Below are 27,117 nucleotides of genomic sequence, written 5' to 3'. Positions count from 1 at the left end.
CAATCTACATCAATAACATGACTTCATTTCCTTAGCAACCGCTTGACAACCACACTTCTGGGGATCCACACCCCTATCCTTTTCTCGCAAGTACCACAGCGCTACTTAAAATTCTAAATTAACAGAAATACAGGAAATAAAAAATACAACGAAATGCTTGTTTTCCCCAAATATAGCACGAAGGCTTTAAAAAAGCATTGTGATTGATATGACTTGACCAGATCTGTGCCCAGAAGCGCAAGCAGTAGAAATGTAATCCATTGTGGTTTTCAAATGGATTTACATTTCCGAGGGCGGGGGCGGCAAGCCTGATGTTTTTCTCTAGGCAGCTGTTTATTTAAAAAAACGGTGATGTCACCTGCTGTGTGTGCGCGTGCTTTTGCTTGTGCACAGACAAAGCGAGTGTTTGTGAATGCATGTTTGTGCAGGGGGTGGGGGTGGGGGGAGTGGGCTTCTGTCCCTTCTTGTTATCCTTTTGTCAAAATGGTTGGAATCTGACCACTTCTTTTGTTTTATATGACACGATAAATCTGTTTGGAACTGAAGACAACTTTTATCCTGCTTCATAATGCCTTTTACACTGCTTTATGAAGATGTTCACTCCTCTGTACTCTGTTTTATAAAGCCTATGGGTTTTGTGGGGAGTTGTAAGGATGGCCAGACGTGCTGTAGGACAGGGATAAGTAGTGACAGGTAGCGAGGGTGAGGAGAGAGAAGTATAAGCCATGTTGTGACTTTTTGCTATTTTTATTAATTTCAGGTTGACCTTGGCCTCTTTTTGCAAGATTAACCGACATTAACAGAATTCTAAGTTTGTTAGTTCCAGCTTTCCCTCTCCCATTAACATGATCAGTGCCTGCAATCTGGCAAGAAACTGAAATTTCCTTTACGTAGGCGTAAAAAAACAGTGAATTATGCACTTGTAAAACTTGTAATTTGCATTTCTCGCTCACTCAGGCCTAGCTTGAGGAACATAATCGAGTCGGTTAATATACTGCCCAGCTTAATGTCCTCAGATTTCACACCAGGGATTTTAGCTTCCCTGTATATGGGCAAAGGATCATAACAATAATACCACCTTCATGATTCCCTTAAGCCATCAAAATGGTTAGTACAGTGGCTTAATAGCATTAGTATGCTGCATAAACGTCATGGGTATTTAACTGCATGGACAAGCAAGCCCTTATTTTTATCACATGACAGTGCCAACACTTACACAGTTTTGGATAGTAACCAAGATCTTTTTTATATTAAAATCAGATAAAGAGAAAGACGATTCATACATTTTGCAGGTAAAGAATCTAGGAAATAGAAGGAGATGATTTAATCAGTCTTACCTCTATCATTTGCACAGAGCAGCTTTAATTGTAAGCAGTTATTCATTCGCACAAAATGGCAGTAAGATTAAAGAACATCCATTACCTCTGATTCCTTTTGGTGTCTGACAGTAATGATAGCACTGGCAGAAAACAATATTACAGAAGTAATAATTCTAATTATTACTATTTTACCAAAATGTTATATACACCTAGACAGAACAAATACATACAGAATACGTACAGAAAAACGTACAAATAAATACTAAATAAAATAGATATAAATACAAATAATCCCTGTAATCCCTGACAAACAGTTGGCTAGCAAAATGATGGGAAACATTTTTATCTAAAGTAACGTTGCTGTACGTATAGCAGAATTTAAATATTTGCCATCTGCTATTTTTCCTAAAAGGTTAAAATAACAATTTTTAAATTAATATAAAACTATACTGATAGTGTAAAAATATGTTTCAAAAATTGTTGTACTCCCTTTTCAACAGGCAAAATTGTGACAACTGCCCCTAACAACCACACCCACACTGACATAAAACCACGTGCAGTGCTCAGACTGTTGTTCAGCCACCATCTTTGCTGCCTTTGCCATTCGAACACATGCCTTCCCCGCAAAATAACATCACCGCACCTCATTGGCTAGAGCTTCAAACCATCATCCGGTATCAGCCGTGGTAATTATCCCAGAACCTTGCCCTAGGTGTACCGTGCATGAGGGTGCCCTGCCACTCATGAAATAACTATTGGCACAAGAACATGCCCAGAAACCGCTATCCCATCTCATATTAATTTTCATTCTAAATGTTAAACATGATAGCACTGGAGACTGCATGAGGTCACAGTTAAGGCTAATTATCTCGCAGACTATTAAAGTGGTTAAGGCTTACAGACTCAAATCCCAGGTGGGTGTTACTCTTGTGCCGTTGAGCAAGTAAATATCTTTAATTAGTTTTAGTAAATATCTTATTGAATAAATGTGTCTAACGGTGAATGCTGTGAAATATGCTGCAAATGGTTTTTGCATTGTAGACCAGCATCCAGACATATGCAGTATATGATCTAGGTCCAATAAACCAACGGCCCGGATGCCGTTTTGATGAAAGCTCTGTTTGGAGACTGGAAATCTGTCAGAGGTGCTCAGCTGCGAGTGACCATAACTGTGGAGCATTTAGCTTAAAAAGCGCATTCAGCAAATCCCTCAGACAAAGGAAACAAACCTCTGCCCTCTGTGAAGACAGAGGTGTGATTGCAGGTTTGGTTAGGTATTCAGAACAAGAGACTGTGTCATTGCTGCTTATGCTGTTGCAGTCCTGTCTCCTACCTTGACCGCGAACAGTATGAATAAAGGATGACTGTCTGACAAGCTTGGTTCTCTTCCATTTCTTTCACATGATAATGGAAAAATAATTATAGCCGTATAAGTGCTAAGACATTTAGCAATGATACAAAGTTCCAGTTCTTATTGAAAGGGTAAGGTTTGTCAAAGAAGTGTACACAAAATAGAGCATTAGAGTATTAAGAGTGTTATCAACAAGCATGAATTGAACATCATTTTCCAAAGAGGCCTAACACGCATACAATATTAAACATGCAGAATCATTTACACTCCTCTTTGAATGGGAAATGATGGAATCCAGACTCTGAGGACTGGCTGTACAGAGCCCGTACATCTCTCCTTTAGTTGTGCATGCATGTGTACATAGCTGTGTATTTGTGTGTTTGGGTCTGTGTTCTGTGTTTACACATACTATATGTGCCTGTCAGCATGCATACGGTACTGCATGTGTGCGTGTGCATGCTTTACCCCCCCCCCATTGTGTCAGCTGGGTGGAAACTCCAGATGAGAAAACGAAAGAAGTTGGAGGAAGTAACCTGCAGAGCATTGTGGGATTGTGGTGGTGTCTCACCTCCAGCCGGTCTGTCCTCATCAGCTTCTGTGCAGCGGCGGCAGCAGCGGAGGGCACAGGGACGTTGGGGTTGCCAGTCATGAGCATGGGCGCGCTGGGGAGGATTTCGGCCTGCATCAGGCCGGGCGACACCGGGCCCAGGTAAGGGTTAAACGCTGCGGCAGCGGTGGCGTTGGTGGCGAGGCTCGGGGCGACGGAGAACATGGGCTGATGGTGACACAGATACAAGATGGGGTCAGAGGGCAGACTTGAAGCGTGAATCCAGATATCAAGTGAAAGATTTGTGTTGTCTGTGTGCAAAAGCGTCCTGAGACACATTTACTGTACACCGTGCACCTTCTATGAGAATAGCACAAAATTACAATTTAACATGACCTTTTTTTATTCTGTGGCATTGTGTGTATTGTATTGTGTGTGTTTGTATGTGTGTAAATGCATAAGTCAACACAAGATGCATGAGTATGTTTGTATTTGCATGGTGTAATTAAGAGTGTGCAATATAGATGTGAGTGTGTACATACTGTATGTGATCGACTACATGGTTGTGCGTACATATGCGTCTGTGTATAACTGTGTACCGCAGTTGTGTGTGTCTGTGTGTAACTGTGTGTCTTCCCACTGTCCCAAATACCTCAACCCAAGAATGCCGCTGGGGGTGGGTTCTGGGTGAAAACCTGAACTTTAGGGGTGTTTACTGGTGTTTGGTGTCTGCAGTCACACTTAAATGACCACACATAGGTTCTCTGTTCATGGAAACCACCGTAAGGTACTTCCTGGAGCCATGAGGTAATCATGACCACGAGGAGAAGCACATTGATTCCCATGAGAGAGCCAACAAAGGGACATTATTCTGTGGGATTCATGGGACAGATACTGCATATATCACAGTTTCTCAAAAACATGTATTTTCAGTGCGGTGCTTCATCTATTTCTCATTTCTGAATAGTCTGAACACAGTAAATTATTCAATGCTTGGAGTTTCCTTGGGCGTAGACCGGGCTCGTCTTTACCACCCATTCTGTGGATGATTCCAAGCGCAAAGGCAGGTTTTGCTTTCTGCAGTAGCGGGCTAGCGGCACCTCCCTTTTCCAATAAAAGCCTGTAGTTATTATCTGATCGGGGGAAACAGTGGCTCAGTAGAGAAGCAGGGAGGAGTGAAATGTAATTTACGGTCACAGCCTCCTCTTCTCAAATCCGTCTGGGCCGGCTGTCTCACTGCCTGATGCTTACTGCAAATTCGCCAATTAATTAGCCGGGTGCACACGTGATGCCTTTAAAATGGAAATGTGGGACAAAGTACCAGAGACCAAGTGAGACACTAATAATGAGAGAGAGAGAGAGAGAGAGAGAGAGAGTGCGAGAGAGAGGGAGAGAGCAGAGACCTCTCTATAAAAACTACACGTGACTCCTGATTGGCCATTTCAGAACACTTTTGGTTTTGGAGATTCTTTCTGAGGACAAAGGTGGGATGAGTCACGATTGCTATACATAAAGCTGTAAATGTGGATGCGTGTGTGTGTGTGTGTGTGTGGGGGGGGGGGGGGGTGGCAGTATCCTGAGATCATACTGGAGGCACAGAAGGTCATGTGCTCTAATTAGATCACCTTCAGTAGCACATCATGCATGAAACTGAAAGGAGTTTCCACATTTAAGATCGAGAGAAAAAACTTATTTCTCCACTTGTTCTCTTACTATTTCTCCCTCCTTTGGTGCTTTTCTTTGTGCACACTTCCTCTCTCTCTTTCTCTCTCTCACTGTCTCTCTCTCAATTTTCAATTTTCAATTTAAGTTGCTTTATTGGCATGAAATACAAATGTATATTGCCAAAGCATACATATATAATATGTATAATAATAATAATATTGAAATAATAATGATAAATGTAACAATATATAACAATAACAGCATTGACAGCAACAGAAGTAAATCAATAAATATGTACAATGGGGTGTATATGGGGTGGGTAGTCACTCACTGTCCCTCAGGTTATGACAGGCTGAAATGAACTGTGCCGCAATTGGGGCTGTTGATCCTTCCCCTAACAGAATTGCACATTTTTCTTCTCTTGATATAAAATTAAAATGATTCATAATTTGGGATAATTTCTCTCTCTCTCTCTCTCTCTCTCTCTCTCTTTCTTTTTCTCTCTGTCTCTCTCACACTGTTTCTCAGGTGGGCTGCCATCATGTGAAGTTTCACTGTGTTTCACAACAGTAGTCTGGTTTAACGGCCGTCTCATCTCCTCGACAGGTTGAATGGCTCTGCCCCCCTGACGCAAGATAAGAGCTGAGAACGCCCTCACACCAACCTGCAGTGCCTCTCTTCCCCACAGCTGAAAGAACGGATAAAAAAGGGAAGAACAAAAAACTCAATCAATGCCCTCATCTTTGGGCTAAGTGACAAAAAGCAATCATCCTAGCATGTATCAAGGACAGATCTTTAGTGGGTGTTTAATCTGCTGAGCGGAGCTTGTCAGCGTGGTTTTGTTTGAAGATGTGCATTTGGACAGCAGCGCACGGTCTCTCCTCCTCATGCTGTTTAAGCTGTGGTCAGAGCGCTAGCATTGTCATTTGCTGCCATTGACTGAATAAAGAGGGTAAAGCCCTCGTTTGCCATTCTAATACAAAGGTACTGTACAGGATAAGATCATGATTACAGGATTGATTCATTGGGCATGGTTATTAGCACAGCCTTGTTATCAGTGTAGCGTGGCTACCCGAGCAACAAGCAAGAGTAGGAGAAATTGCTGTTGCTGAAACAAAGCTGTTGCTGCTACAAAGCTCCTGTCAGGAGTCAAATCTGCAAATGCATTATAGTCTTCATTTAAATCTGCTCTCCTTTTATTACGTTCAAATGAAACTGGGCCCTCTTTCTTTATAGTACAGTAGTTTTACGACTGCCATTTATTAAACAATGCTCTTCTGTAATATTCACATTAAGTCTCCTTTTTTAATAAGAGCCTTGAGAGTTGTTGCCTAAAAGCTGACTCTGAACTCGACTGTGTGAAGTTTTCTCCAAGACTTCTAAGAGAAAAGTGGGATCTCTTTGGCATTCGTTGCAGAGAATGTATATTTGTGAGACAGAACCTCTCAAAGGAGAGAACAGGAAGCACTCTCAGTACCGAGCCCGTGCAATATCCTTTCTGTGACAGATCAGAGGAACACGCAATCTTTTCAAAACAAAAGTTATTAACGGCTAATTAGAGAAAGGCTATGCTTGCCTTTCTGTGTGCCCCCTCTAGTGTCTGATGTCACCCCAGGGGATCTCCAGAAGCCCTGTGGTCCGTGTCGCCAGATTAGGGAAAATTGGCTTTGGACAGGTTCGCCATATTCAAATCTGGCAAATCTGGTGTTGCAGGATAAGATGGTGGTGGAGGTGGACCATGTGACTTCATTTAAGGAGGCTGAGCAGTAGGCGCATGGCGTACATTGCTGAGGGGCTCTAGGTCAATTAAAGGCATGGCTCAGCTGGACATACAGACTGGGAGGTGTGTTCCCTTGTTGAGTGGGAAGATGGGAAGTGTGTTGGGTGAGTGCAGGAAAGTTAGGGCGTTTGCTGTTTGGGAAGGTGGGGCTGGTAAGGGTACTGTACAGATACTAACCACTGGTTGCAGTTGTGTCCCAGGCATCATGGCGTTGGCCAGCTGCATCTGCTGTGCCAGCATGGCCATGTTCTTCTGCTGGATCAGGTTATTCCTTCCATTTATCTCCAACTGAGTCTTCAAGTGCGGAGGAGGGTGTAGGTACTTACAGTTCTCTCTGGAACAGCGGCCCTGGGGACAGAGGAGAAGAGAGAGAGATAGAGAGAGAAAGAGAGAGAGAGGAAGATGAGAAGATTAAAACCCATTATCATTGATGAAGATGCATAAAGTACAGTCTGGGAGGGTGTCTATACGTCATGCAGACCCTGCATGAGTCAAATAAGCAGATTAATTGCACATAAATGTCATTAACCTCTGTCACATTAAAGAGAGTCTCAACAGAGCTTACAACAGAGCCTACAAAGAGAATCTCAACACAGCTAAAAGACTTTTCATCAGGGGAGAGACAGACGGGAAAGAGAGAGACAGTGAAAGGGAGATAAAAAAGGCACACGCTTGTCTCCACATTCCCCTCAGGTGTGCCGCGTCTCAGCAGCTGGGGAGGCGAGAGGGTTTTATCCGTTTACCGAGCCCCGTGCTGCGGGGGTGTAACAAGGCCTGGTCGGCGACGCCGCGCCCCGGACAGAAAACGATCATCGTCTCCCCCTCCGCACACCTCCCCGCGCGTCTCTGCGCCAGTCTCACGGACCCGTCTCCCCCGCCCCCCACGGTGAATATTGAGCAGCTCGTGCTGATGGGCTGATCCCGGCGTAATCGCAGGGGAGGGAGCACAAAGACACGCTGCCACGCGCACGGCTCTTCTCTCCTCAGGAGGACAATGCTCCCACTATGGCTGCGTCTGTCCCACAATGCCGCTGGGGCGGCACCGCACAAGCCGCCAGTGTAACCGTCCCAGGAGGCGCCCCGCCGCCTGCCCCCCCCCACCCCGCGCCTCCAGCGCTTGGCTCGGTGACAGGGGCGGGTCAGGCGAGGACGCCCGAGGAGGAAGGTCGGGGGGCAGCTGTTTTTAGCCGGACGCCCGTGACTCTCCGTGCCGCTCTCCCGATCGATCGCTGCTAATTGCTAAAGACTTTCCATTCCTGGTGCGTCCCCACAGGGACTGTTGAGTGCCTCTGCCTGGAACTGATGGCAAGGAGACTGCCAGAGATCTGATGTTTTAGTACCTGTGACTTGTGTCAGGTACTGCTGGCAGCTCCACGCCAGAGCCTTACTCTGCGTCAGCCCAAAGTCAAGTTCAACAGGAGTAGGATTCTCTGCTCGTTCCTCTTTGGAAATGTAAAGTTACAGTAGGTGGCAAAAAGAGAAGTTACTTAAACACTCTACAGAACTGGACGCCCACAGCCTCTGTTGATTTGTGACATGTCATGAGTTCTGTGACAACAGTCATGTGTCCACGCAGTTCAAAGCCAGCAAACTAATAAGTACTGTTATATCGCAAAGGCAAGGGCAACTGTAAAATCCAATAACTGGACTCGGTGCACACGGATCAATTTCACGACCTGTACAAGACAACGGTCCAAGCGCAAGCCTGGTTCAAAAAGCAGGTACTCAGCTCAGTCACACACAAATGGGTTCAGTAGACTGGTGATTCACCACTCCCTTCTACCGCCTGACACAGAATGCTTGACGCACACAGCCTTCAGAAGCTGGGTTCCTTCTGTGTAAAGATGAGCGGCGAGCTGCCTGTGAGACAAAGTACGGTCCCGCCCCCCCACCGTTCCCCCCTCACGGAGGCCGCCGCCCGCCTAATTCGATCCGCCAGGCTGCAGCTGGACGCCCGCCGCGGCGGGGCCCGGGGGGCAGACGGCACATCCGCTCACACGGGGCGGTGGATCCAATAAGCGGGAGTCCAGACAGCGACGCACGCAGCGCCCTCATCAGCAGTCTCCTCTGCACAGAGGGGCGTCCCACCCCAAATATAAAGGCGCATGCAGGACGAGCGGAGGGGCGTCACCGCGTCCATAGCAACGTGCCGATCTCGGCTACAGATCTGAATCACGCTCCCTCTCGGATGACATCGCAAAAACGTTACCTTGACAACCGCACTCCGGTGACAGCAAGCGGGGATGAGTATGGCTTTTACAGCACAGCAAATAAAAAGCTGACGGGGACACTGAACTCAGGACCGCCCAGTCGCAACATTAGCCTTCCCATGCCATTCAGAGCCGCCCGAGGGTCTGATCTTATCACTCTCTCTCTCTGTCCTCTCTGTGGAGGGGAAAACACCCCTCCTCTATCAAACACAATGGAGCGTGAAGGTAAAGGTTGTGTTATTACTTTATGTGTTGTATGTACGTCCCAAAGAAGCGGAGCCTGAACTGGAGGCAGAAACAGACAGGGAAGGAGGGCCGGCAGAGGGATGGGGGAACTCCGAATCCCAGCAGTCACAGCAATGGTGTGTGAACGTGTGCGTGTGAGTGTGCGAGTGTATGTGAGTGTGTGCGTGTGTATTGGGCTGCAGTAGGCTAAGTAGCACACGTGCAAGGTGTCAGAAAAACCGTAGGCCAGTGGCAGGCGGACCGGAGCACTGCATCGTGGGTATTAATTTCCTTTCAAATGGACTCGCTGAGCAGCTCCACAGCCTCCTCTTTGTTATGGCTGATGAGCGGCGGTGGATGTATTTGGACGGGGTTATTAAAGCGATGGAGCGAGTGTCAGTGAGGCGGGCGAGGGCATGTGTGAGCGGGGTGCTTACGGAGGAGCGGACCGGAGGACCATTCATTCACCTCCTCTCACTGCTTTCCCCTGCTGTTGGCAGACCTCTATTTCACAGCTCAATCCCTCAGCCAGCCAATCATTTTAATTTTTATATTGCGGTCCCCGCACCGAGAAGTCCCTGGATGCACAACAGTTAAAAACCATCATCTAAATACAGGGAAAGCACAGTTCAGTCAGACACACTGATTCCATAAAAGAATAATAAAAAAGAAATGCTTTCCGTTGGTTTTTAAAAGTCGCCATTGCTTCCACATTTGCGGTTTTAGGGAAAGCTTTTATAGTAAGTAAATCTGATTGGAACCCATGACATCCCAGAAAAGGTGTCTGCAAACCACTGCTCCCCTCAGTAGACCAGCACCGCATTCTCTGACACATAGAGGAACAAGCACCACTCTGCCTTCATGTTTACGTAATGTGCATCTGCAGAAATATATCTTCCTTAGAATATGTGAGGGGAAACAGCATGCACTCTGAGTGCTTTCAATAGATATGCACATAAACATATTTTTCAATGCCTCTCTGTGGATTATGTTAATACCCAGAGCAGTATGTCATGTTGGTCTTACCTTTCCTTTCTATGCAAGCATTGTTTAATTAGATGTACACACAAGGATTAATATAATTTCTATTTCGAAGTAAAGAATAAACATCCTCTGTTTATGTATACACTTTTCCTTTGTGTGTGTGTGTGTGTGTGTGTGTATGTTCATATAAATCATATGTGAGGGTATGTTTGTGAGCAAGAGTATGTTGTCTGTGTGTCTGTGTGTACATATGTGTGCGTGTGTGCATGCATGCTTGTGTTCATATAAATCATAGGTATGTTTGTGAGAGTGTGTGTATGATGTGTGTATGTGTGTGTGTGTTTGTCTGTGTATGATGTGTGTGTGTCTGTGTGTGCATGATGAGTGTGTATTATGTGTGTGTGTGTGTGTGTGTGTGTGTGTGCATAATGTGTGTGTGTGTGTGTGTGTGTGTGTGTGCGTGTGTGCATGATGTGTGTGTGTGTATGATATGTGTGTATTATGTGTGTGTGTGTGTGTGTGTGTGTGCGTGTGTGCATGATGTGTGTGTGTGTATGATATGTGTGTTTTTGGCTGTGCTTGTATGTACTGCTTATCTGCCGTCATTAATCACCTTGGCCTCATTACACAAGTCTTTCAGCCATATTTCAGCTTTTAAATAAAAATGGGAGTACTGTGCAGTCCCATACTCTCTGTTGGTTTTCTCAGGGCAAAAGAACATTCTCCAAATATTTCCCTGGCCTTTGACTACCCCCACACCCCCACCACTCTCCCCGCCCCCCTCACCCTCCTCCCACTGCTGCCAGACCACTGGAGTGCACTCTTATACCACAGACACAGACCTCAGTGATGGGCACTATGAAACCAGTCAACAGAAAAATATTCCAAAATAAGAACACCAAGACATATGACTGGGAAAACGGCATCTGAGAAACAGATTATATTACCTAATTCAAAAGGTTACAGTCACTGCTTGTTTATCATTATTATTTTAAATTGATATCCACTACAGGGCAATATAATGATGCACAGGAGTCCTATTTAGTCCTTGCCATATCTAAAGAAAGTGTATCTGTAATAACACACAATTGAATATTTGTGCATTGTAAGATCTCTTGCATTTGTGAGGATGTGATTTGGATGATGATGGTAATTTAACAGCATAGACTGCATGCCCTTATTTTTACATTCAAAATGTCTGAAGAATGCAACAAATATCATTCATCTAAATACAACTCAGGTCATAGATCATAACAAACAAGGGTAGCCACAGCATTAATTGGTTTTTTAAATCTGCTGAAATCGAACGTCTCAAATATTAGCACACATGATGTTCTGTCAAATAGAGTTGCTGTGTACGATTACTCTGACAATTGCAGCGGGTTTGCTCCCATTTGAAATGGAAATAAAGGCTCTGGCGAATCTGCTGGTGCCTGGCAGAACAGCAGTGGACTGCTATAAAAAGATGTACAGAGACGGGAATGAATTACGAGAACCCCTTCCACCAGCTCCCCTGATCGCAGCCTATTAATACAACGCCACTCCAAACAGGAAAGGAGAAACCAGCGAGCACACGGACTGGAATACACTCAACCGCTAGTAAAACTCTTGGAGAGCGGGGTTAAGATGGTGTCTTACTAACCTCGTGGACCCACTTCAGTACACAAAGTTGTGTTCAAGATGCTCTGTCACCAGTGGCAACCTAGTGTAGTTTACATCCTAGTATTCTGCTCACAATATTTACCATCAACAGACCCAATAGACAAGATGGTTTGATCCAATCAATATTAAAGAAACGCATACACACAAACGCACTAACACAGGCACACTCGATTACTTTACAATCTGTGTGTCTCACAGTCTGTGTGTCTCTGACCAGTAGGGTGTGTGTGCGTGCGTGCGTGTGTGTGTGTGTGTGTGTGTGCGTGGGGGGTGGGGGGGCAGTGTGTGTATACATTTTCAGGCAGAGTTTTTCCAGCTCTGTCATTTTAGTGTGTGACTGTTATCTAGCTCAAACTACAAATTCTTCTAATCCAGAGGACACACACCCCTTTAATGAAACAGTTCCCCCATCTTACAGCCCAAAAATAATCAAGTCTTGCTTTCTGTCATCCGTTCTGGCCAAGTTCACTGGCGAGCACAGAAGGCTTTAGCACCAATAGCTGATCCGAGGCAGTTGAGATAAAGCTGACCTTCTGCTCCCAGCAAATGAGTGAGAGGAGCACCAGGAGTGGGGGTGGGAGGGGAGGAGGGGGCGGGGGAGGGATCACGTTGCACTCACCCTGGCTGACCCGGGCCAACCCCTCAATGCAATTACCACTGCAGCATTCGCAGAGACGTACCATGTGACAATACGGTGTCATGTGACAGACTCGAGCCAGCGCCCGTCAGTAACCCTCTGGAAATTGTCTCAAGTCATGCTCACGATGGCACAAAAGACCATTGCAAATAAAGCCAGCGGTAATTACTATAAATACACTTAATAAACATTGAACTCCCTTAACGAGAACGACCCTAATGAGATAATCCCAGTGAAAATGGCACACGAGCTTGCAAACTCATTAACGGGGGGGCGCACCATACCGCCACTTAACAAGCAGGAATTCCAAACCTGGACTGAACACGCGGACAGTCTGTCACATGATGTTTTCCTGTTAATGTCATATCAGGGGCCTGTAGGCAGGCGGCTTCAGCTGCATTGAAAAGACAGACCAAAAGCTCAGTCTCTCCCAAATGCAGACACCTCATCTCTCTATCTCCCTCCTCTTTCCTTTCCCCAGGGAGCGCAATACTCACTGGCCCTCAAACCTCAGGACTATTTTAAAGCATAATAATAACAACAATAATGATAACACCACATAAATAATAACCTTGAACTTCAGACTAATACAGAACAGGAGAAAGCTGTTTTTCAAATTTAGTGAGGTGATGATAAATACTCTGTTTCTCCACTCACACAGAGACACCACCCCTGAGCAGAATATAGCTGTTGGATGTTTTGAGCAATGCAGTGCAGTAACAGTGGCCTGTTCTCCACCCTTGCCCCTGTGCAGTAATTCATGATATTCACAGGAACAGCTGCCAGTGATATTCATCCATTTTAATCGGCCATGTAAGCGAATCCAAAAAGCTGAATTAAAAAGAAAAAACAAAATGAAAGATTACACTTTCCTTGTCATGTGTACACTGATTTGTGTTTTTGTTTTGCTCTCCATGCACCTGGCACACCTGGCTCTACATAGCACCAGCTGGAATAGCACCATTCCCCACTGATGCCGTGTGGGGCAGGTGAGGTGTGGAGGCCGGGGGGCTGGAAGCTAGCTTGGCTTCCATTGCGGTGAGGGCGGAGTGCAGCTCTGACAATGCAGCACTCTTCTGCTGACAAACACAGCCGTGTCTGTGAAGGACACCAAGGGGGGCGGGGCTTGTGGGCGCTGCCAGTTCCACTGCTCTACAATGGAGCCAGATGTGGAGAAGTGGTCACAAGTTCAAAGCCTTGGCAGGATAGTTGTGTCTTAGAAAATGAATATTCTTATACCTATAAACTGGGTCATAGCCGCTTGTATGATGATCATGCAACCACAGATAGTGATAATACTATTTGCTAGGGCAGAGAGTGAAGGTGTGGGACACAAAATAAAAGATGGTGATGTCAAAAGTCAGGAAAAACGAAGCATATGAGGTGCACAGTCACCAAGGGAGAAAGGACCAGTGAGAAAAAGCCAGTGTTTGCAGACGCGAGGAGCAAAGCATTCGCAAAGATGGATGCATTATTTTATGTGTCAAAGAGAGTGACTTATAGCGCACCTGTCCCCCTCCTGCACACCAAGGCCAAGCTAAATTATCTGTCACTGTCACCAGGCTGCCATTTTGCCTGTGTCATTCAGACCCACTGGATTCCTTGCATCACCGATAGCGTACGTCAGACTTTAACGAGACACACAGCCGTGTCATGAAATCCAGCAAAATTGCACTTTATCTTCCATCTCCACTTAGGCGATTCACGGGAAGATTAATCTTTCAGTGTTAGGAGGGAAAATGCATCATGGGACCGTTCAGCGGCTACACCTGCATCTCCCCTCTTAGAAAGCTGAGCCGAAGATGAGAGGAGATAATAGTTTTCAGAGAAGAGGGAAAGAAAGAGGCGGAGAGACAGAGGACAGAGAGACGTGTTTTTGCATCAGTGATAATCAAAAGCAAAATGCAGCAGTGGTTCCGCTCTCTTGTGTTTATCGAAAGGAAAGCTCATTTGATTGGGAGTGAAGTTCCATCAGCTGTGTTCACAGATGGAGGAGAAGGAGGGTGCAACCAGCAAAAATCTAGTAAAGTAGCCTCTTCACCCTTGACCTGCACTGTACTGACATCACTTCCTGTTCACTGCAAAGAACACACGGTAAGAACACAAGGGAGACATACACAGAAAGGCACTGTGTACTCTTGTTGCCCTATAACTACAATCACTGATCACAAAAAACTAATGTAAATCTCCCAAGTCATAGCCTGCAGTTTGTGACCGTGCAGAGAAACAATGGTTAAATCTAGGATTTGTAAAATCCATTCTAAGGAGTCTCCATATTATAGCACTCAGACAGGCATTTGATTTCACTAGTTCTGGTAATAAATTTAAGCATTTTTTATTTTTAATTTAGGTGTTTAAGTTTTTAATTTAAGTTTAATTGTTTTTTGCCACCCAAAGGACAGCAACAAACTGCAAAATTATGACATAATTATGACGTTCCCCACAAGCTGAAGAGAATACTCTGAACCCCTCATACAAGCCGAGCCCTCCCTCTCCGCGCTGGAGCTGCGGCTGAGTGAGCAGGGTGTGTGTGACTGGACCGCGGAGCGCCGGGGCCTCAGAGGGAGCAGGCCAGGTCCACCCGCGCGCCCATGCATTATTAATCCTCCGTTAATGTCACCGCCTCCGCTCTCGCAGGTCGGAGCCCGCTCAGACCCGGAGCTCCAGGAAGCCGGGGTTAGAAACGAGCGCGGTGCTCTTCTGAAGCCCGGGGAGAGCGCCGAGGGGTAACGATCTGCGCCCCTCGCGGACGCCCGTCGTCCAAATGGCAACCGGCACCAGAGCGCAGGGTAACCGATACGTACGGACGCCAGGAGGGAAAGCGGTGTCGTGAGGTCGGGGATGGGGGGGGGGGGGGGGTTGTCGATAGCCGCTGTGAGCAATAAATCCCCCTGACTGACCAGCCCGTGCCACCTCAGTGTTTTTCCACTTCAAAAGTGCAAGACGTCGCACTGTTTATTTCTGTGTGTCACATTCGTGCATGGCCCTCTTCAACACTTCTGGACCAGCCACTGGTGTAGTGAGTCTGTAGTGTCCCACTGATTCAGTCCGTAGCGTCTCACTGAGTTTTCAGTGTCTCACTGATTCATACTATAGTGTCTCATTGAGTCCATAGCGTCTCACTGAGTCTTCAGTGTCTCACTGTGTCTGTAGTGTCTCACTGAGTCCATAGTGTCTCACTGAGTTTTCAGTGTCTCACTGATTCATACTATAGTGTCTCATTGAGTCCATAGTGTCTCACTGAGTCTTCAGTGTCTCACTGATTCATACTATAGTGTCTCATTGAGTCCATAGTGTCTCACTGAGTTTTCAGTGTCACACTGATTCATACTATAGTGTCTCATTGAGTCCATAGTGTCTCACTGAGTCTTCAGTGTCTCACTGATTCATACTATAGTGTCTCATTGAGTCCATAGCGTCTCACTGAGTCTTCAGTGTCTCACTGATTCATAAGTGTCTATGAGTCTAGGTCTCATGTCTCGGTAGTGAGTCCATAGTGTCTCACTGAGTCTTCAGTGTCGCACTGATTCATACTATAGTGTCTCATTGAGTCCATAGTGTCTCACTGAGTTTTCAGTGTCTCACTGACTCATACTATAGTATCTCATTGAGTCCATAGTGTCTCATTGAGTTTTCAGTGTCTCACTGATTCATACTATAGTGTCTCATTGAGTCCATAGCGTCTCACTCAGGCCTGGAAGCCACAGTTCTCTGGCCTCACATTCAGTGCCAGTCCACCAGGCCTGACACTGCAGTCATGGTGCTGTCCCACAGCACAGAGGCGGAACGCAGGGCCGTAAATCAGCCGGGGTCGGCCCAGGTGTGCGTCTGAGCGGGCCCTGTTAGCGTGCAGACGCGAGGCCGCTGCCGATGGAACACATTCCACAAAGGAGACAGTGTTGGAGATCTAAAGAGCGCGGGCCGCACGAGCACAGGTTCGAGTCCGAGCCGCGCTCCCGGCCGCATGTGCTAGCAGCACTGGGGGAGAAGTGCGCGGACAGAGCCTCTGGGCCTTCCAGAAAGCTGGATGAAAAGGCTGGAAAATGCCTTTGATAGTCGGGCCATTGGTCTGAGTGCCAGACATGCTGTCTGCCTCAATAGCCGGCTCTTGCTTCATGTCGGGTGAATAACCATCCCAGTCCACTGATTGGGCAATTGTATCTGCTGTCCGGCCAATAGGGAAGATGGGAGTAACAAGGGCAAAGGTACACATGAAAACAGTGAGTCTAATCCATACTTATTTTGCAGAAGGAATACAAAATAAAATACAAAAAGTCATCTGAAAGGAATCCGCATGCTTCATGTAAATCATCTGACTGTAGTGAGACTGTTGAAACATTTCAAATTTTCTATGTTTTAATTTACAATCCTCAATCCAGAGAGGTCTGTCAAAAGAAGGGTTCACATTTTTTACTTGGATATACCCTCACTGGAACAGCAGAAAATTTAGTTTTACAAGCAAAACTCCATCTGAAACAAGGGTTGGTGGGAGATGAATGCCAGTTAGGCAGCCAGGACAGGGATGAGTGGTGGCAGAGAGGTTAACTGTGATCCCTCACTCTGTGGGTGATCCTGGCTTGTAATTAATCACCCCATGAGGAACTGGTAGGGAATAGAACACAGAACAGCTGCTGAAACTCAGAGACTAGCCCATCCAACACTCGTATGCTAAGAGACAGACAGACAGACAATTGAGAAACCAAGTGGAGAGACAGACAGATATTTTACCTGTTATATTATGGCCAGCTAATCCCAGCTGATCTAGGTTTTGAGACTTGATTGAGACTTAATCTGAATCAGGCTACATCCAGGAAAATGAATGACTCCTGATTAATTTAAGTTTGCAATACTTCTGATTAATTGAAGTTCACTTAGGCTAATTCAGGCTAACTGTATGAGGCTACAGTAATTCAAAAAGTCAACAGAAAACAGTGCTCTGAACATGAGGCGGATGCAAATGTTATGCGGCACTTCGAGAACTGAAAGCTCGTAGTCAACATTCAATTACCCTCAATCACTGGAACAAAACTGAAAAAAAGAAATGATTATCTTTTTTGGTTAATGATGGTGCTTGAGTGGAGAGGGGGCGGCCGCTGGTTTCTGGGAAGCACAGCCAGGCAGAAACACTATTTTCGCATGAGAAGCGCAGATAGTGACCCTGCCGCTCCCTCACAGTGCTGTGTCAGTGCACCACAAGCTCTCCCGCAGTGGGACCAGCCAGGAGATCCTATGGAGGACGTCAAGAGAATGCGCTGAGCAAGCGTTCTGCGGCAAACACCGAGACCCTCCCCCTGAAGCACTAATGCACGCAGGAGGCAGCTCAAGGTCGACAGGGCATGAATAGCAGACCAGCGAATGACCACTCTTACTGATCCCCAAGCTGCTCAAAACTCCTAGCCCCTGTTTGGTCACTCCTCCCATACTACACTAAGCCTCCAAATTACCCGCCTGACTCTACAGATACCAGGCAATTAAGATTCCTTTGACCAGCACTCCAGAGAGCAAGGGCGTGTTGACATATACAACGGCCTAACGACAGCCCGCTTTGCCCTCTGCACTTGAACACATCAGTCCAGGTCATGTGACCTCGCTGCAGACAGCCAATGGGGTAACCTGAAGGGTGTGTGTGGCTTGTTGCACGGTCTCAACGGTACTGTGCTGAAGAGAAGGTAAAAGTGTGGTCGCCCCATCACCTCCTCTCTCAGCAAAGGCAGATGTTCCTTTTCTCACTTTGCCCTCTCCAAATCGCAGCTAGAGCTAGCCCCAAGGGCTAACTGTGTACGCTAGCTTTTGTTCTATCTGAGCTCGTAATTAATTAGGCTTGACTGACCCGATAATGGAATAATGATCTGGATTAGACATCCATACACAGGGACAAGCTCTGAGACAGAAAAGTGCAGTGCAGTTGGATTGACTGAATGATTAAAAAGTAACAGAACTTATGTTAGCCAGACAACTACATGCAATTAATCCAGCTGTCCAGACTTTAAGCAAATGGAATCCTTTTTAAATAAATCTTTCCTTTTGCACAAACTCACATGAGGGGGGGAAATGTATTCGTTTATACAAAATAATTGATAACTATCAGGTGTTGTCACCCTGCTGTGTTCAGAATAAATAATAATAATAATAATAATAATAATAATAATAATTAAATAAAAAATAAAAAATAGAAATATAAATGAGCTATAAACACTTATGTCCTTATGTACAAAATCCACACATACAAGTGTGGATTGCATCCCTTCAAAGGACACAAAAACCACCAAGCAAATATTCTGCTGTATCAAACAAAACAGCAAGATGCTACCCTTGGGACATTCGGCAGGTCAAACTAAACAGGCATGATGCAGTGTCTTTCTAACTGTGCAATTATACTGTTGTATTTGAATACATTATGCATGTTACCAACATAGCTAGATATTCCCTAGTGTGGTGACTTTATGATGTGGTGTTTCTCGTTGAATTGATCAAAAAGGAAAGGGCAACAGATGTGACAAATTGATTTGACTTGACTGTACACGTGATAAAATCTATGCCTTTCCCTGCCATGAGCAGCTGCATATCTTTTGCTGGGAGACTTGAGGCACAGAAGCAAACATGGGAGAATGATAAAAATGGCAGTTGGCATCACAGTTTAATTTTCTCTCTGGCTGAATGCTTCAAATTAAAGGAGGGAGAAAAGTTATGGCAATACAAATCATTGCCTGGGGCTTCAAATTTAGTTGCTTATCAGGGATACACCCTACTAAAGATCTCTGAAGATTTATTTCAGGCAGTATGGCTGGAAAAGGTATTTAGTTGGTGAGAACTACTCTGAACTCGTAAAAGGTACACAGTGTGCACACAGTGTGCGTCTGAATGACCACAGAGTTCACGTTACTGTAGCAATGCCATGATGGGAATCTACAGCAATGGGTGTAATAACATGAAGGATTTATTTTATTTGGGGAAATCTGAACGGATATTACTACATTAGTGTAAACCTTCTGATATAGCCCATAACACTATCACGATTGTGTATTAGCTATATTTTAATCAGGTAAGACTCAGGACACACGGCATTTAAAATCGAAGAATAACAAGGGCAAACAAATTGAGAAACATGATTTTGAAAAAGAAAGTTGATCATCATTTTAGACTCTCCCCCTCAGTACAAACCCTTCTCTTTTAAACAACGGAGCAGAAAACGCCACACTGTCAGGACAGGGAGCGCATTCCGCAGGAGAAGGCCTCTAATTAATTTACAGTCTGACGAATTCAACATTGGAGTGTGCCTAGAGGACAAGGGGCGTGCGCATCTCCGCACATATCCAGGGGGAGCAAACGCTCAGGAATGCTGACTCATACAATAGAAGGATATGGCCGCTCACTCTCACTCGTACCACAGCGCTGCTCTCAACATCACCGTCTCCTCTTATTACATGCCGACAATAACCAGTTATTAAGACGAAGAGAAAAAAAAAACGTACTTAATCAGCTAAGCAGAAGGCCGTGAGTAGAATAACACTCATACCGCCCATCTGTACACAGCTCTTTGTTAGAGGTGCCAGCCAGCCTCAGAACTGGGCTGAGAGACAACCGAGACACAGGAGTTAACTGATCACAAGCAGAATGGCCACACACACACACACGCACGCACGCACGCACACACACACACACACACACAGCCAGAGCACAGGACAGAGATGGGTTTCCTTAGACATAACTGGCTTTGAGAGACTTCGTCACTTCGAAATGCACCCCAGAATTATTATTCAAAATGTCACGCACTCCTCAGAAACTTAATTCATTCTTGCCTGTCCACTGACTTCACAGAAAATGAGCCGTTATTACACAGAAATGCAAAGGTCCCCATGGCTTTTAGATAGAAGTCTCCGCCCCCTGTCCTCCCTCCTTCCCAATTTAATAATTTTCATTGCAGATTGCACCGAAACAGGCTTGAATATCAAAGGGAATACAACTCCTTTGTGTGAAAACCTTTCCTGCTCTGTGTCGATTGCTTAATAGCTGCTGCCTGTAATTGTTGCATTTTTGCGCAATATTTCTTTTCATGCATTCTCAGAGAAGAGCTTTTGTAAAATCCTGCCGTTTCGCATCCGGTTATTCATGATTTGTTTCAGCTCGTGACAGGTTGGACGCCTGCGTCTGTCACGCTGAAAGGGGGAATTCAGCACAAAAGCCTAAAATGAAAAATTTGAGGGCTGCTCTCAGCTCTGGAGCAGTTTTTTTGCTGCTAAAGAACCTCCAAACAATGCAAATGATTTCATAATAGACGCCTACGGTTCTGAGGCTCCCATACATTTGAGCACCGGCCTGACTCTCCCAGTATTACAACAAATGACAATCAGAGCCAGTGAGTCGCTATGGATAAGAGCCTGACCTCGGATTTCTGTGGTTGCAGGTTCCATTCAGCTATATACATGAATAACATGCAAAAATAAACATATATTAATCGCTCAGGATGAAGACATCTGTGCAGATAAATCATGGAGACAAGATCCATTTTAGAATCATACGCACCTCCACCCCTAAAGGTCACATCATATAAAGCCAAGAGCACATGGGAGACTGCCCCCCCCCCCCCCCCTTCACATTTCTCAGTGTCCACCCTTGTCAACATGCTCAGGCACCACACTACAGAGTAAAAACATCTCCTGAACACTCATCTCCCCACAAAACCCCGCCCCATGACAGCTAGCCACTGCGTGTTCCTGCCGGCCACACACTGTACCACACCCACAAAGAGGCTCCACCCACTCCGGGCGAGCTCTCTGTGCACAACTCCGCCCACACCGCCCTGGCCCTCAGACAGCAAGGACTGCACTTTCACCCACTTGTCCTTTCGCCGGGAAACTTATTTTCCCTGGCCACCATCCTTCTCTTCTTTCTCCACTATTTTTGATGTTAAGACATAAACAGTAATTTTACTGACTGATTGGCAATGGCTTTAATATCTCTCCCTTTATACCGTGCTCCTCGGATGTAAGGAAATATTACAGATATAGATTAATACCCCTAATATATATAATTTAATTAGTGCAGTCAGTCATATCAGGAAGGATTGTGGCTTTCCTCAGCAAGAAAATAAAGACAATAAATGGAGGTCTCCAGGAAAGCGTAGTGAGAGATTTAATCTCTTTCATTTCCAGGAGTGACTTGGTTGGTTTTCAAAATGTGGAAATTCCATTTAGAGTGACTAAGTTCTGCACAGAGGCAATCCTCCAAGAGCAACGCCCTGCGCTAATAACAAGCCGTGTCTCAACAAACACCCCCCGAAAAAAAGAGAACAACATGCTAAACTGCTTTTCAATTAAGAGCAGACACTGAGCCCATAGGTGCACATTGGAAGAACAAGATTAGAGAGGAAAAAGCTACATCCATGCACAAGGCCGTGAGCCTACCAGAGCCCCACGCTAGAGGAAAAAAGAAGTCACAAAAAAGGCAGGATCTGTGCCAGGATTCCATTTTCTGTATGTTTAAACGGGAGTTAAAGGTCCAGAGAACCAGCATGCCAGTGTGCTGGACCTGTACGACCTGTCCTCATTACAGACACACAAACACAAGCACATGCACTCATAAATACACGCTTGCGCACTCATGTTATGTGCATACATACATGCCTTTATTTCAATATTGGCATTGCAGCAAGAGTATCATAGCAACACGCCTCTCAGACTCCTCCAGCTGAAAACAGAAGAAAAACCTCTTGTGTGTCAACAGTGTGCTCAAGACATCGGTGTTCCCTGAAACACACACGCACACAGAGGCATGTCTTTCATCATGTTGAACTCTGAGAAGTCATGTACCCTAAGACAGCTCCTACAAGACTGGCACAGTCCATCTCAGGATTTTCACATAGGATATATTTGTCGAGGCAGTTCGAAACAAGGGTTAAGCCACCATACTGCAAAAAAAAGAGGGTCAGGCTTATTCAGAGGTTGTGAAAAGATGAAAAATTCAGGTTAAAGACCGAGGAGCCTGAGTTTTCACACCAATTTCAATTTTAATGACAGCGTCTTTCACCCTCCTTAAAGGATGAAGATGAACAAAGAAAACGAACATGAGCAAGGACAAGAGAGAGAGAGAGAGCCAGATTCTTTGATTCTGCCGAAACGCTCTTCCCACGACGCTCTCGTGACGTTGACGCGGTAACGGCGGTGGAACGAGCCGCAGCGGCGGCGACGTCTGCGCGTGTAATCTGCGCGAGTGCGAGACGGCGCGCGTCTGTAGCCAGCCGGCTCCTCGCCGTGCGTTTGGCGGCATTAAGAGGCCGCCTCTGGGCACGAGCAGATAACAGGGGATTAAGATTCATTACAAGCCAAACCGCCGACACCGGCCCGCCGCCGTGCCCGCCCCCTGCCTCCCGCGATGCCCTAATTGTGAGGAAGCAATTACTCGCCGGTTATGTATGAGAAAATAATCGCGCCGTCAGAAAGAAAATAATCCTCAAACTATTCAAAACCCCAAACAACAAAATGTCATGAGGGCTGTCTGCCTGTTATCCTATTCTGGCAGAAAAAAATGCAAAAAAAAATAAATGGGTATTTCCCTTCACAAAAACAAACATGAAATTATACGTAGACGCACAGACAAACACACACACACACACAGGCACGCACACACAAACACACAACCACACACACACACAGGCATGCACACACACGCACACACAATGCTCCTCTGATTGGTAGTAGCTCTGATACTCTTTCTATATAAATGAGGTAAAAGGTAAAAGAAAAATATTTCTGTAGAATGCAGAGTGAATATTCAATGTCCAATGTTAGATAGCACTGCACTAAAAATGCATAGATACATGGGCTGTTCATGTATTTACACTGTGGTGAATTGCATGCAGCCATGACCTCCGTCATTCCCCTAAGGAAAAGCATACCATTCAAATGTCCTCTAACCATGACTTGTCTGCTGAAGATGTTTAGAAAGCAAAAATTCCACGCTGGCGCTTCCGTAAACACGTGAGTCTGTCGACGTAAACGTACCAAAAGCTGACGAGGGGCCCAATGTAGCCTCCTCCATTTCTTACTTTTACAGAGTTGTGGATAGAAAATAGTGAAACTCAGCATATGTACTACCATCGTACTTATCGTACTTTAACATTGTTACTGTATCTAACTGTAGCTCCTTTATTAGTCCTGGCTGAAGTCTCTCACAGTAGGCCGAAAACATATCAAATGTAACCATGTGTTGACACTTTGTCTTTAAAATTAGGTTTGATATGTTGCTCAATATTACCGTGTCGGATGACATTGCTGACAGTCTCCAAGCTAACACTCCCAAGCAAACCATGCCACTTTGTTTTGGGGGTGTAGCTTTGTTTTGAACAAAACTCTGGAATTCGGAGCATGAAAATGAAGTTGTGTGACCTCCAGTGACCAAGGATGTCGCTAAATCCAACAAAACTGAAAAATTACAAATAGACACTTTAATTCTTCATTCATAATAAAATCTTGCCCGTTTTCTATGGCCATTGAGAGAAAGGAGGAAGGGTGAAAGGGAGAGAAAAGAAGAAAATAAGAGAAAAGAAAATTATTAGATGACTCACTTATGCTAGCAGCATTATGTGACCAGCTAATACGTTCCTATATTTTAATTTTCCCATTTACCAGACACAATCAGTTAAATTCACTCCATCAAAATGGTACGCTAGATCAGAGCAAGAAAGATGACAAAGGGAATTAAAGGAATAAAAGAAACAAAGTGAGAGAGATAGAGTTCGGAGGGCAGTGATGCTGAAATGAATTATAGGTCCACATCATCGCCTTTGCAACAGTTTCCCTTCCACTCCCCCACACAGAGCACTTCCCCTGGCCTTTGACCCGGGGCTGACAGAAGGGCACATTGAGAGGACCGATACAAAGAGAGATTCCTCTGTGCTACCACAGTCCCGGGTTGAACAAGTGAAAGGTGCGTGTAACTTTAAGTGACTTTAACGCGCCGAAAGGGAAGAATGAGCGAAGCGGTCATGTGATGACAGCTGGAGGTCAGGGCGCCTGGTTGAAGAAAAAAAAAAAAAATAATAAAAGTATTTTTATCCCGACCCACACCGTGGCGGTGGCTCTCCCTATCTGTTGGCTGCCTCTCCCAGAATGCCCCGGGCTGTGGCCCTGTCTGGACTGCTCATCGATCGGCGTAAATGAACGCTTGCCCATTAGAGGGGCCCCACCGTGTGGCGCTGGGATACGGGCGGATCAGGAGGGGTTTGGGGCGGGGGGGGGGCTGTCCCCCGCTCTGCGAAAACCAGACTGCGCCCAAATGAGTTTCCGTAGGAGCAGACGCCCTCAGCAGATGGGACAAATGTAATCACATTAAGGCTTTCGCAAAACAATGTTGAGCATGCTTTACTTTAACAGCATAACAGTAAATATCTGCATAAAAACTTCAGTAGCAATGCATTAGAGAGCATTACAACCACCTTGTTATCATTACAGAGACCTATTCGCGCCTGTCTCTGTCCCTGCCCCACTTCCATAGCAACCTGGCTCCTGCCCCCTTCTATCTGGCCCTCCGTCTTGGTTTCTATTCTCCCCTCAGAACCCCCCATCACCCTCGGATGGAAACGCAGATTCACCATCTCTGGCATCCAGCCAGGTCTGGCCACTCAGCACCCACCGTTCGCTAATCGATGGACAGTGGAGCCGAAAGTCTCTGTCGCCGCGTATAGGCACAGGTTCTTGAGCCCCCCTCCCCCACCGATAAGCGATCATTTCGACGGCTTTCAGACCATGCAGTGTCTGCATCTTTAGGCAGAGAGATGCTCTGGTAGTGCCCTTTTCTGATTAGTGCAGGCAAGTTTGTGACTGAAGCAAGGTTTTTTTTTTGCAAATGTCATATGCCTTTTTTTGGATTCGTAAGGACATTTGTTTATAATAGACGTCTTTTAATGACAGTTAGGGTTTTTTTTCCCTCTGCTTTCTCCCTGGTTTGCAAATCCCAGTCTTATATATCAGCATTCAATGCTGGAACCTCTGGAATCAAATGCAGACAAGCACATGCTCTCGTCCGAAGCATGTGATGCCCCCGCCTTGTCTCATCACCACGGCTTTTGGTGCTCAGCATTCACGGGGATAAGCAGGAAGACACTTCATATGCAGGGGTTTTTACGTTGGCCTTTCACAGAGATGAACAGGAAGACACTTCGTATGCAGCTGCCTACTCGACCAGAGATCGTGACACGGATTTCGGCTGACTGAACCCTCCCTACCTCTGGACGAGGCTACCACCATTTATGCGTCTCCCTGCAGGGCAACCAACCACGCGGCAGCAGGGTTGGGATTCAATGCTGGGGTGCGAGTCGCATCCGTGCACCAGAACAACGCCTCAACATTAGCGCCCTTTTCATGATTGACAGAGATATTTTTATGATTGGCGGAAAGTCTGTTCTCAAATGTCACAGGTCTTTTTGTGATTGCCAGGGGACTTTTTAAATTTGTAAAAGGCTTCTTATAACCATGCATGCCCTTTTTTTTTGATTGTCCTGACACCAAATTATGAACATCCTCTAACGTGTGTTAAAATTGTATGATATTTGACAGCAAAAATTATGATGTTAACAACACATCTCGCTACTAAAAAATAATGAAAGAAGAAAATGGATCTTACTGTGTAGGCTACATATTAAAATAAGTAAATAAGTATATGGATTAACAGTTTGTACACACACATACACACTACAGTTATAGTATAGCAGTATGATAGAGTGAATCTTCAATGTCCTTCTTAGGTAATATTGCATAAGATCATCTGAGCAGGAACTCTTTCCAAACATTTGGATCATCTGAGCAAATATCTTCTAAGCTTCCAAGTATCCAAGCTGATCCATGCACATTATCTGTCCATGTCAGCTCTTTGACTCTGCCATACTAATGAATAGCCCTGCATAGTTCTAATGGTTTGCCATATAAAGCACAGATCCCATAAAGTCATCATCTTACAAAGATGATTTATTTTCATAAAGGCTGCCTTGATTTCATATCCATTTAAACCAAAATTATTTATCCCATGTTCTTTCTCTCTCTCTCTCTTGTTAAAAAATGCATTTCTGGATTCTTGAATCAGGCAGCTGCCTCAAAATAACAATGACGAGCCCAGGCAGTTATTCTTTTTTCTTTTTTTTTATGTCTGAACGTATCCAGACAACATCAGCCCGTCTAAATGATGCATGTCACAATCAGGGCAAAAAATTTGGCTAAAACCTCTCGCATTCCCTTTTCCCAGAGAGGGTAAGAGGGTATGTGTGTGTGCGTGTGTGTGTGTGTGTGTGTGTTTGTTTGTGTGTGTGTGTGTGTATGTGTGTGTGTGTGCGTGTGAGTTAAGAGGGTGGTGTGTGTGTGTGTACAGGTTTGTGTGCGTGTGAGTTAAGAGGGTGGTGTGGCCCAGACTGGAGTGGAGCCTATCTGATTGGTCAGGTCGAGCTGTGAGAGCTGAGGTCAGGGTGGCGGGTCCAGACACTGATGCTGAAACTGTGGCCTTATTCAGCCCTGCTCTCTGGATGGGGAAACAAAGAAACACTGTACCATAACCATCACCAACACACACACACACAGCACACACACACTGTACCATAACCATCACCAACACACACACACACACACACGCACACACACACACTGTACCATAAACATCACCAACACACACACACACTGTACCATAACCATAACCATCACCAACACACACACACACACACTGTACCATAACCATCACCAACACACACACACAC

General features: G+C 45.5%; 1 protein-coding gene across 16 annotated transcripts in view; it reads right to left on the bottom strand.

Moving 5' to 3' along the window:
• LOC135236728 (muscleblind-like protein 1) overlaps window positions 1–27,117 on the bottom strand; it is a 72,064-nt gene that overhangs the window by 13,569 nt on the left and 31,378 nt on the right. For 10 of the 16 annotated variants that reach the window (XM_064303239.1, XM_064303225.1, XM_064303235.1 and 7 more), the window contains 3 exons: window positions 6,840–7,010; window positions 5,547–5,570; window positions 3,239–3,445 (listed from right to left, as the gene is read on the bottom strand). In XM_064303239.1, coding sequence (XP_064159309.1) covers window positions 3,239–3,445; window positions 5,547–5,570; window positions 6,840–6,908 — 300 coding nt within the window. In that variant the 5' untranslated portion in view covers window positions 6,909–7,010. The remainder of the gene's footprint in view (window positions 1–3,238; window positions 3,446–5,546; window positions 5,571–6,839; window positions 7,011–27,117) is intronic. The other 6 variants (XM_064303236.1, XM_064303231.1, XM_064303227.1 and 3 more) reach the window with 1 other exon arrangement.

This window comes from Anguilla rostrata, chromosome 12 (assembly GCF_018555375.3).
Source record: "Anguilla rostrata isolate EN2019 chromosome 12, ASM1855537v3, whole genome shotgun sequence".
NCBI lineage: Eukaryota > Metazoa > Chordata > Actinopteri > Anguilliformes > Anguillidae > Anguilla > Anguilla rostrata.
This window is presented reverse-complemented; position numbering and strand designations above follow the sequence as displayed.